The sequence below is a fragment of the Lactuca sativa genome, chromosome 9, assembly GCF_002870075.4.
Source record: "Lactuca sativa cultivar Salinas chromosome 9, Lsat_Salinas_v11, whole genome shotgun sequence".
Taxonomy (NCBI): domain Eukaryota; kingdom Viridiplantae; phylum Streptophyta; class Magnoliopsida; order Asterales; family Asteraceae; genus Lactuca; species Lactuca sativa.
Window position 1 is genome coordinate 179,389,411 of NC_056631.2, and position 12,670 is coordinate 179,402,080.

The window sequence follows — 12,670 nt, forward strand, 5'->3', positions numbered from 1 at the left end:
CACACACACACATACACACGCACAAGCACACGCACGTCAAATGCTGTCAAATGTTGTACAACCTGTTTGCTTTATCTTCATGTCAATCTTGGTTTTGAAAGAAAGGATTCTATTTCTATTGAAATGTGATTATTGGAAGAAGTGCTTTTCTTTGTTTGTCATAGTTTGAAAGTGAGCCAACTAGCACTTCTCCACACCATTTTTCCCTGGTCTCACCTGCATGCAAACATTATTTATTGATTATTAATTAATTTTTACATAAAACTAACCTACAACCTATTTATGATAGTTGATTCGTACATAACAATTTGTGCATTAAACTATTGTATTGTATCACCATAATTGAAAAACTTTTAAAACAAGTAAGAATGATCAAAATCGTATCCATATTAAATTACTTGGCTCGAGCAATTATAAAAATCGGTATGGTGTGTTTAGTATTTTGTTAAATAATAAATTTATTGGCATAATGATATGCTAGATTGGTGGTATTCTAGCTACAAAAAGTACGAATTACCATGTATTTCTCCTAGGATACCATTTTAGGTAACATGTTTGTGGGGTTTTAAGAATGAAATAGTGTTTTATGTATGTCTAGGAACGTTTTAAGGTAATGATACATGAATAAAGATCTAGGTTTAGATTGTCGTTAAAAACCCAAAGTGAGAAAGAATATCATATAAAGGTATGCATCTAAGTGAGAAAGAATATCATATAAAGGTATGCATCTACTTATGATGTACGTATAGATCTTTAAGTGATAAAGGGATCACAAGTAAATTTCTTATAAGAATTCAAGTATATGAATTATGATAGCACCATTTACTTAATATAAAGTAGGTGGTCTCTAGGGTTTCTTAACTCGATTTTGCATACCAAATTCTTAAAACCCTAATTCTCTATATATACTCGAGATTGAGATTTCGGAAACTAACCCTAATTCAATATCTTGATTACCAAGTCACTAGAGTTTTAGGAAACTAATTAATAATAAAAAAAAATAACAACGGTTAATTCATGAAGCAATGTGTTTATTTGCAGTATATTGTTATATGTTACACTTTATTCCCAATAGGCTAAAGGCCTAACACTTTTTCTAAATGAATATGTATTTCAGATAACTAGAGGATAGGCTCAAGTGAGAAAGACATTTTGGAGTATCCAATTTAGAGATACAAATGAAGAGTCGAAAGATAGTTGTATCTATGGATGAAGTTAAGATAGATCATAGATATAGCGCGATATATCTATTTTCACGTTTTGATGAATTTAGTAACACCATCCGATGTTATGACTTGTGCAATTACTCTTATGGTTATGGTTGTATGGAATTTTTTTGTTAAAGTGTTACACAAGATCCCGAAAAATCCCTAATCCTTAACCCTAATGATCTTATATATACTCGATGTTTCCTAAATTAACCCTAATTCAATAGTTTGGTTACCAAATACCAAGCCACTACAATTTTAGGAAACTAATTAATAGTAATACAATGAACTATTTGCATTATATACTATATGTTACACTTTATTCTCAATCAACTAAAGGGCTAACACTTTTTCTTAATGAATTTGTATTCAATATAACTAGAGAATCGATAGTAATGAAGACACATAATATAGCATGTCATTAAGGATATATTTTTGTATCTATGGATTAATGTTGGAGGCTTAGTTTTATACTTTATTACTAGTTGATAGTCATTTTTTATTCATATCACTTGTTATTTATTACTTAGTTTATCGATAAGGATTACGGATTAGGGTTAGTTTAGGAAACCTCAGAGTATATATAGATCATTAGGGTTGGGGATTAACTAAACAAAAGCAAGTGGAAATATGAGTAAAAACTTACGCCATTGACAATGTAGCAGAACCCTTTCACAGCTTCTGTTCCACCATCTTGTGTTTCGTTTTGTAAGAGCAGTTATCTCTTCATGTGATAAACTATTTGCTTGAAGTGTAGCCTTCATTCAAAAACACCAATCAGATAAATTAATTGTGCAAAGTACGCAAATAAGTAACATAGAATAGAAAGCAGGTAATACTAATACCTGAGAAAACAATGGCAGAATTGTAACAACAGCATGAGCTCATAAGCAATTGGCACAGTGGAGTTCACAGGGTTGCTGATCTAATGCACAAATGCCTGAAGAAAAGAACATTCAGATAACCAGAAACAGAATCATGAAAAGTTGAATGTGTAAACATATGTTTGAAAATGGTGATGGATACTCACATGAGAGCAGTATTTGGCAATTGCAGTGTAACCAACCACCTCTATATAACAAAAACATCACACGAACAGATCAAGCTTAATTAATTAAACTACAACGACGAAGAGAAGAATCACTATACGACAGATCGGAACCCTAGAAGTGATCATCCGAAGAAATGAACACCGGTAAGATTGAAAGGAATGATTAAGTTGTGATGAACCTCAGATCTGGTGTTGACATGGCTGACAATCTGACATCTACGACGGAGTGCCAGCTATGTCGTATAGAGAAAGGGTAGATACGAGAGGGTTTAACTGCAAGCGGCTGTCCAATACCGCCGGCTGCTCCCAAGACGGCGACTTTACGCTCCGGAGCACACTCCGAGGTGTAACCCCGGCGGAGTAAAGAAGAAGAGGCAGAATTCTTGAGGATGGATCTGGACATTGCAGACTTCATTGTTTTCTCCTACCTGCTGTTTCTAGAGTGATCAAGCGACAGAGAAGTTAATGGTTAACAGGCAAAAGCTAAAAGTGACTAATTACTTCAACGATTGTAATTTGTAATTGAAAATTTGAAAAGGGATGATGATTCGGAGGATAATCAACTTTTTTGACTTAGTAAAAAAATAGTATTAATCTTTCTTGTTGTGTATGTATTATAAATAAACTTAGGTCAATGTTCAAGTATTACCAACACATTTAGGTTATTTTGTCTATGTATTACCATTAATCTTAGATTGGTGTCCACGTAATAATCTTTGGTCACCCACAATAATAAATTTATCCGATAATTTTACAAATTAGAAAAAAATAAATGCTTATGTGGATATTACATGGTTATTATAAAGATTATCCCTCCATTGAATGAGATTACACACCATTACAAATCAGAGTTCGAGTAGTTTTTCTCAAACACAAACAATCACACAACAATCAAAGCTTCTTACAAAGAAATTGTTTATGACATGTTCGTCTAGTGTGGAAGAAATCGACAACGGTAGGTTCCAAACATTCACTACAAAGGACTCTTTGTTCCGAAACCAATAGTATACTTCGACCTTCTTAAAGCTTTTGTTAGGGATGTTGATTTTAGCACCACATTTTTGAAGAAGTTCATATATTTACTTGAAAATTTGACTAACGAGAATCATGATGACACTTACTATTGTCTTGGACAAAGGTCATTGAAAGATGGGTCGAGAGGACTGAGAGATAATGATGATATGTTAGGTTTCTTAATGTTGGGCATGATAATGAAGGAAGGGTAAGTGTATACACATTAATCACCACAATGAACCCATACTTGAGTGGACTAGGAAGATAAAGCAAAAGACATGCAAAAAGTGATAACTTTGATAATGATATGTATTCATTTATGCCTAATTACTTATATGTTGATCACGAAACATATGATGAGTATACCATTTGAAGAAGTCTCTTGATCCGTTTTGAGCCACATAATTGTTATTCTTAGATATGATGTATATGATATCGGTGATGAAGTAAATGAGGGTACATAAGTCTATGTGTTCCCCATTCATGATCCAAAATGATAAATGGGATACAATGGGGATACAATGGTACCCATCATTGGCATGAGATTATGTAACTTTAAAGAACTTAAGTAATTGTTTAGCATTTTTGTTGTTTATAATGGGTTTAACTTATGGTACGAAAAAAATGATTCAATTAGGATATTCACCCAATGTTATAAAAATGACAATAACTCAACATGTCCTTTTAGATTACGACCTTACGGGCTACTCAAATGAGTAAGGAAATATCTTTCCATATCAAGTTCTTAATTAATGAGCATGATTGTGCTAGGACATTCATAATTGGTTCAATTGTAACTTATTCTTGGATAAAAAAACACTTTATAAATGAAATAATCGAAAATCCCAAGATAAGCTACAGAAAAATAAGGGCTGAAGTTACCAAAAAAAATCATCTTCAATGGTGGTATTGACCGGTATAGAATTAAAGTATGAATTGAATGAGATAGGGGGCAATTTGATGGCATATTATGAAAAGTTGTGGAGTTATGGTGAGCCAAATCGCTCCTCTTATTAGTGACGAAAATCCTCATCCTTGTCGCCATCGCCATCGTCATTGCTTCCGTCTCCCATCAGCCATTGTTGCCAGTGCCATCAACAATGCTCCATCATCGTCATTGCCATCGCTTCCTTCTTCCATTGACATCCTCAAAATTGTTGGTAATCAAATCGATTTCTCCAAATATTTTCTCCAAATCGGAAAAAGAATTAGTAATCAAATTATCTCCAAATCGTTTTGCTATATAAATTAGGGTTGAATCAATTGTATATATACCTTCTTTTGACACTTTTAGTTGATTATAATGGTTAAAATTAAGCTATATTACACTTTTGTAGGTCTGAATTGAGGATGTTTGGCATCTTGTTTTTGTTTTCTGTTATCTGTTATCTTTGGGACTATCTAGTAGTCATTTGGCATGTTTTCAGATGTTATGCGTTTTATAGATACAAACATGCTTTCTGATTATGTCCAAAAGAATCCATAATCAGGTTCTTGCGATTTTGGACGCCAAAACAGTTGATGTTGATCAGTTTGGTAGTTCATGCTCAAATATTTGTTAGTTTTCATTAAAGTTCTTGCAATTTTGAATGCCAAAACAGTTGGTACTTGGTAGGTTAAAATATGTGATTTTTGAATAGATTGTTGAAACTCGCCAATGATTAGATCAAGATTCATAAGAGTTGCATTTGTTTTGTGATTTTTTTTACACAATCATGTTTATTCTATACGTTGAATTTAGGTTGTTTGATTATCTTTTTACACAATTGTGTTTATTCAGCAAGGTAAAATGGTCATTTTTCATCGGTCAGCACATTCAGTCAGATGTATAATCAAACATCATGGTTTCCTACACAGTCGGTGTGACATCCTAAAATTTAGGTCTAAAACTGTAGACAGTCAGTTCACTGCAAAACTCTTTGTAATTTGACCTATTGAGCTTAAATGCATATTTTGAAAAATATATAGTCTCATTACAACTATTATAAGATACCAAATGGTATCTTACTTCCATTTGTGGAAAATCTCAAACGAATCATAAAGCACAAACTGCAACCCTAGTTAATACGTCTGAAAAACTAAAAATTCGTATTAAGCAGTTATGAGCAAAAACACACATTTTAATCTCATAGCACATGTTCCCCTGTTTTCAAAAATATAAAAACAATACGTCCAAGACGGAGTTCGTATGCAAAAGATACGACAATTATAAGAATACACCAGTAAATACTAATTTTCTTTAAACTGCTAAAACTAAATCGATCCGTTGAGGTAGTTGCACACCTCAGATAGAAATTCTAAGAGCGTTTTTTGGACTCAAACTATGGTCTAATATTTAATTCCATACTCGAAATATTTTTAGCAAAAGTATTTGCAAGTCGAAAAATCGGATGTTTCAGGTCAATTAGACGCAGAACTTTAAACGCGATTTCCTAGAATTCTACAACTCGAAAAATTAATCCTTTCGAATTTTTGGAATACTTGAACTCTACTCTATCATACGACACTTTCGAAAAAAAAAATATTACACTTTGGGAACTTGGCACACAAACAGGTTCGGGCCAAGACGATTGGAGGCCCGGGGCAAAATAAAAAATGGGGCCCTTCGAAAATTTTATGTATTCGTATATTACACTGTTTTATACATATAATAACAATACATTTAAATTCGTACACCATAGGATGGGAAAAACTAAAAGTACAATGCTATTAGAAGTACAAAAATATTAAAGTCTCTGTACACAAGTTGTTGCCCTCCAACTGAAGTAGATTTATCATCGACAAAAAGTTGTTAGGTGAATTGCTTAAATCGAGAGTACCTATTGTTGTTAATAACCTAGAAGTAGTTGAAAAAACTATACAGCAATAGAAAATTCTATACACATCAAAGACATAGAAATCGAAATAGAAATAAAAAGAGTAACATTTCATAAATCAAAATTAAGAATATTAACGTTACAAATCGAAATTAAGCAATGGAGTTCAAGAACTGTCTCTAACTCAAAAATATTAACATTCGATTATGTCTCTAACTTGAACAAGCTCATAAAAATCGAATTTCAAAAAAATTAAGAAATTTCAAGAACAATAGAACATGCAGAGATTCATAGTCAGATTATCATAAATCAATTTTACCTCTAACAGTCAATTCTGAAAGATTGAACCTTTAAATTTCTAGCAATTAAGAAAGAAATTCAATTAAGGCAGTGACTGGAACTCTCGATTCAAGTCTCTAGGCCAAATTCCTAAAATAAATCAAATAACTTGATTAACTTCCCATTGGTGCTATATCAAAAAAAGGAAATCGACAAAAAGAAGGGAAACAATAGAGTTTCCCGTTTTTTGAAATCGTGAAAAGAACTAGACATAATCAGTCTCTCAATTCTAAAATAACATTCGATTCACTAATGGTTGCTGTGGACGAATTCAGAAAATCAGAAAAGAATGAAAGAAATCGATTAATTTGAAATTTTGAATAAGAAATAGAAGAATGATCGTTAACTCTTGCTTTTGGAGAAGATGTCATTTGGATTTTCCATGACAATGTTTGGATTTTCCACAGAAATCTAACTGTTGAAGAGTTACAACGCCGTGGAATTCGGATGCATGCCGAGTAAGTCTCGTTCTCTCCCACGCTCCATATTTTGGATTAGTTCATGATCAGAGTATTGGGAGTTGAAGTAGTCCAACAAGCTAAAAAGTAATGGGCTGTTAATATATATATCCAAAATAACAAGTTAAAAATCGGGGCCCTTTGGCATTTGGGGGTCCGGGGCGGTTACCCAGTTTGCCCAAGCCCATGGGCCCGTCCTGCACACAAACCTAGGTGTGTTTTTGGGACTTTTTGAGAGTGTGACATCACCATGGTCCACCACCCTTGTAAGAGTTGATAAAAAATAAGTCAACCCTTGGATTTCCTTCCTCCCCACTATTGGATCTATATGTCTAAGAATCATTATAAAGTGATATTGCTAATAATATATGATCCTATAGTGTCACACATTTATCAAGTTGACACATTTTGTATATTTATTTACCAAATATTTTACTAAGAGCTTTAATTTACCAAATATTTTGGATGCTTAGGAAAACAAATAAGGAAAGAATATCATACCATGAGCATAGACAATATGTTATGCACATCTATACCATCTTTAAGAAAAAAAAAACATATAAATACTAAATATGTGAAGCTTTTTGGACTGTTACACATGCATTCACTATGATCACTTGATTGAGGACTTTCACGTGTTTGGATGTATAGCTTATGTTCATGATGGTATTGAGAAACATGATAAGTTTGGTACCCAAAAAAAGTCAAACTTACTGATTTTTTTTTTTATTATTATTTTAATCATCTCATCAACGTGTTGATTTAATACCACCATTCAAAACCATTTACAAAGCATATTAGTTAAAATCAGAAAAGATAATGATCATTGTTACATATTTTTCTGAATGTATTTCATTGAATTTTAACTGATATACATTGCCAATGGCTAAGTATTATTGTATTTTTGTTGATTTTTAAGTAATATATTTTACAAATGGTTTAAAACTATCATATTAAATCAGACTATTAATACGATAATTCAATCAAATAAAAAAAAGTCACAATATTTTGAAATGGTCCCAATATAGTCCTTAAGTTTGTATTTCATTGCACATATGGTCCCTGACCCATATAAAATGACTTCAAAACTTAGGATTTTGGATTGAACTTATGTTTTTTAGTAAAACATAAGAACCAAATTATTAATTTACTCTAATTCTTAATAAACATATCAATCATTCATAATTTAATAATACTCATTCAAATATTACAATTTTCCAAAAAGATAATCGCTCACAAGCTAATTAGCAATCAATTCGGTCTTTCGACTTTGACTTTGACTTTGACTTTGACTTATCCAGTTTAAAACATCTGAACAATCCTCTTGGTTGATGAAAACCCTGTATTATATGTTTAATGTCAATTTATTTATTTTTAAAAAAAAATAGTAAAATGATTTTTTTTTCTTTTACTAAAAGATAGAAAAATGCAAACCCTCTTTCAGTTCGATAGGTTTTTAGTTGTGAGATTTCTCGTCGATCTGACATGTCTTTTTTCATTGCAAGTGATTTAGGGACTATCAATTTCTTGGTTTCATCATGGTATGAATTATATATAAAATTAAGTACTTCTTCCTGAAATTAAATTGAATTTAGAGATTAAAATATTGGAAAAAAAAATAAAGAAAAAAAAATTTAGAAGATGAGTCATACGAGGGGTCTTGATGCATCAATCCAATGATATATCGGCTCATTGCGAAACCATGTTAATTGTCGTTTTGCAAAATTCCTTACAAAAATAAAAAGGAATAAAAAAATAAGGAATGTTAATTAAAAAATATTAACAAAAAAAAATGAAGGAATCACCTTGATGCTTTTTGAAATTCAGATAAAAACGCATAAAATTCACGTGTTGAACTTCTACCCCCTTGTTCTTCACACTTTAAGAGGTATTCCATAGCCTACAATTTCCCATTAAATAAAAAAATAAAGGAAAAAACCAAAAATAATTAAAAAAAGAAAATAATAACCACATATAATATTAAATTAAATACCTGTCTATAACCTATTGCTCGTGTAGCTGAATTTGAATTTGGTTCAAGACCCAAATCAAGAAGCCATTTTGCCTCAGATAAAATTCCATTTCCTCCTAATTATATAACATAAAAAAAAGGAAAAAAAAATCTTTATTCTTTAACAAACCCAAAAGCTATAAAAATATAACTCACCTGAAATCATATCTTCACACCTAAAGTCAATTGACCTATAAAGATCTGTTCTTGATGTTGAAAGAAAAAAACAAATGAACTCATAATCCAAATCCTTTTCCTTTTCCTTTTCTTTTTCATCCAAATTAGTAGAAATGTCAAGGTCAAGGTCAAGATTCGTTGACTTTGACCCCTTTTGTCCCTTGAAAGAATCATAAGGTACTGGAAATGCTGATGGAGGTAACCCTGTAGACTACAATATAAAACAATTTACTATAATTTTAACTCATAATAACAACTTATTTATATTTTATACCAATATGTAACTCATAAGATTCATTATCTGCAATTTGCTCATTGATGAACATTAAAAGTTAAACTGACCTTAATGATTTCAAGCTTACGATGTAATCGATACCAATCATTGGAAGGTAAAGATTCAGCAGTTGGATCACCTGATTTAGCAACAAATTTTACAGCAGAATCCCAATCATAGTTTTTCACAAAATCAGAAAGCAAAGATTGCACTTCTAAAGTAATCTCTGGAGTTGCCTTTGGAACATCTGGTTTCCCATATATAAACCTTTCACATGATTAAACAAGTCTTTAGAAAAAAAAAAAAGAGTATTAACAGATATGAAAAAGGTTTATATGTATTAGAATATACCATCTTAAGTATAATCCAGTTCCTCCAGTAACTATTGGGACATGACCTCTATTAAGAATATCTTTTGTAGCTTGTCTTCCATCATCATAGAAGTTTCCAGCAGAATAATCTGGTTGAAAGAGATAAAGATGGTTAGTTTGTAGACTGAAACAATGGTTTACAGCATTTAAGGGATAAATACCTTCAGCAGGGTGTAATATGTCAATTAAGTGATGTGGCACTTCCTGCAAAAAATCATAACAGTTGAATATTTGTGAACTATGAAAGTGTTGATGCAAAGCTACAAAGGAAAACTATGATGCCAGATGTATGCGTTTGAAGATAAGGATTGTGATTTGTGAATGTTTTTCAACTCAAAGTTACCTGTCTTTCACTTGTAGAAGGTTTTGCAGATCCAACATCAAGACCTTGATAGACCTGGCATGAGGAAGAACATCACAAGTGATTACAAAATTGACCAATTGAGTGTAGATTTCAACGTCCTTATACTCAATTCGACGATGAATGAACACCGATTTAAGTTTGGATCATGTTATACAGTACACAGTATCAAGTTCGTATATGTCATCATTGATTCGGAGAGCATAAGTTCAACCCTATTTGTAATTCTGAAATCACTTCGCAGCTGAAACTAAGATTTTTCTACCATTTTCTCATCAAATACTCATTTTCCTTAAGCAAATCCAGTGAACAGAAAGGATTGACGATTGAGAAGGATTGATACAATAATAAACTTCGAATGTCGGAATTAGATAGAGCTAATTCTGTACATACCTGGACAGAGTCTGCGCTAATTATCTCGCCATTAAGCTTTTTAGCGAGCTCTAGTGCGAGCCGGCTTTTTCCGGCGCCGGTAGGACCAGATATAACAATGACTTTCTCCTTCTTCGGCTTTGCGGAGGCAGAGCACTGGAAGGTACTAAACAGTCGTCTCCGGCAGCACTTGCGACGGTGGACGAGGAAGGAGAGGGCGGAAGGAGAGAAGAGAGATGTCTCCGCCGGTGCATACGATAGCCGGAGGTAACTCATGGTAAACCTTCCGATAACGGTATTCATTCGCCGATACTTCCGCCGTCGTTACATTAGCAATGTGTATTTGAAGAAACGCGAATTAGATAAAGGATACTCAATTCTAGAAAATATACTTTTACATATTTACAGTATATTAGTTTTTACTTTTTTACTTTTTTTTTTGTTTACTTTGGTTGCTGTTTTGTAAATAGAATGTATTATTTTCTTTTCAATTTAATGCACGGAAGAAGATATGAAGATTAATGGTGCCGGAAGATATATAAGAAAATTTTCCTCACTAATTTCAATGATGCAAACGTCTTCTTTCACAACGATTTAGTCGATTCTCCCTTCTACAACCTCGAATCCAGATACAATTTCTCTTCTCATGTCTCTATGCGCAAACAATTCATAATCTTATCTCTTTGATTCCTCATTGTGTAACCTCGAATCCCTTTCATCTTATGATCACAACCGCAAACGCTCATCTATTTCATCTCCTTCTCTTCTTTCATATTTCACCTTAGCCCTCTCTTTCTTCGAATCAATTATTTGTTTCTCCATACAACGACTTATAATTGATTTGTTATGTTTCGATTTCAGGTGTTTATTTCTCAATTTTGATGACAAAAGCCTAATTTCTACACTTGGTTTCAGGAATTAAGGGAATCGTCGCTCCTTCTCCGCCTCCATCTTTCTATCTGTTGCAGAAATTGGAAAGACGACATACACACAATTAATGTGTTCGTCTTTTTGATTTGTTCATAGGTTTGTTTTTTACACCACTCCAACCTCTTGCTTTGCATTTTATACGGTTTTTGTTACTATTTTATTCCTTTTCCTCAATTTTTTTCACCATTTTCTGTTTTTTTTATATTGCTTTTATGTGTTTATTTTTTTTCTTCAGGGCTATCTTGATGTTGATTTTAGGTTTTTGTTGAAAACAATTATGATATGTGTTCTTGATATAAACTGACATTCACCCAGTACCTCAAGAACATCTAACACCATCTTGTCAATACCCTTTTTTGAAGGTATCACCGGATGAATATAAACAAAAAAGGGAATAAAAAAATGAGTCGATTTGCATCATGTAGCATTTCAATCTTCAAATGTTTCTTGCTAGATTTTTTTGTTGTTAGTGATAGAATAAGTAATATGATAGTTAAATTTATCTCTTTTTTTATTTGCTTTTAGTTGTAGAAAACGATAAAATAGACAGAGATGTTGTCGTCAAAAGATATTAGGTGAGTTATTAGTTCTAGAGTTCAGATTGATTGAGTAGGTGGTAAAATAATATAAAAAAGTGGTCAACAATTATTTGTAAGATCATAAAAAATAGAAATGATCAAATAATTTTATAATTTTTCCTCTAAAATAAAATGAAACTTTTTCTTTGGATTAAAAAAGAATATATTGGGGCATAGAACTTAGAAAAACTCACAAGATAAGACGCCCACACCCAAATGAACACGCCCATTAAAAAAAATAAAAAAAATGCTTTTATTTTTTACTAAATTTTTAATATATTTTTCCTATTATATGTAGATACCAACCGGTTTATTTCATGTTGATCCTCATCCTAGAAACCTTATAATTGGCTCGGATAAATCATGAATCATTAATCATTAATATATTATGATTTTTGTAACGACGTGAAAATTTAAAATATTTTTCATTTTTCAACCATATCATATCTCATATAAATCATTTCAAAACACAAGTGTATCAAATGTTATCACGGTAAAACATATCCCAGAATCTCAAATACAAAATCCTCTGTCAGTGTGTACAAATCATGTCGGCGCCTTCCCGCGATCCTCGCTAGTACCTGAAACACATATCACATAACATGGTATGCATAAATGCTTAGTGAGTTCCCCAAAATACTACATACAACACATAAGTCACTCGAGGCTATAGCTCTACGAGACCTTCCGGTCAATGTGTCTCAGGGGCC

General features: G+C 32.2%; 1 protein-coding gene and 1 long non-coding RNA gene across 2 annotated transcripts; both read right to left on the reverse strand.

The window, feature by feature from the left end:
• Window positions 1-41: 41 nt before the first annotated feature.
• LOC111916881 (uncharacterized) lies at window positions 42-2,787 on the reverse strand. The gene is made up of 4 exons (XR_002858719.3): window positions 2,239-2,787; window positions 2,054-2,148; window positions 1,855-1,966; window positions 42-216 (listed from the first exon to the last, which is right to left on the reverse strand). It is a non-coding gene; the product is annotated as an uncharacterized LOC111916881 (long non-coding RNA).
• A 5,176-nt stretch (window positions 2,788-7,963) lies between these two features.
• LOC111916880 (tRNA dimethylallyltransferase 9) lies at window positions 7,964-10,811 on the reverse strand. The gene is made up of 11 exons (XM_023912536.2): window positions 10,474-10,811; window positions 10,063-10,116; window positions 9,881-9,923; window positions 9,700-9,808; window positions 9,417-9,615; window positions 9,054-9,285; window positions 8,880-8,974; window positions 8,692-8,786; window positions 8,539-8,614; window positions 8,321-8,460; window positions 7,964-8,226 (listed from the first exon to the last, which is right to left on the reverse strand). The coding sequence occupies exons 1-11, from the start codon at window positions 10,753-10,755 to the stop codon at window positions 8,127-8,129; spliced, it is 1,425 nt and encodes a 474-aa protein (XP_023768304.1). The 5' UTR covers window positions 10,756-10,811; the 3' UTR covers window positions 7,964-8,126.
• Between the last annotated feature and the right edge of the window lie 1,859 nt (window positions 10,812-12,670).

Bases quoted from the DNA above. Each gene is read 5' to 3' on its own strand.
- LOC111916880 (XM_023912536.2), bottom strand. From the start codon at position 10,755: ATGAATACCGTTATCGGAAGGTTTACCATGAGTTACCTCCGGCTATCG. The intron at 9,924-10,062 runs GTAACTTTGAGT...GATTTTTTGCAG, and splicing joins CTTCTACAAGTGAAAGACAG to GAAGTGCCACATCACTTAAT. The intron at 8,787-8,879 runs GTATTTAATTTA...GGGAAATTGTAG, and splicing joins GAGCAATAGGTTATAGACAG to GCTATGGAATACCTCTTAAA.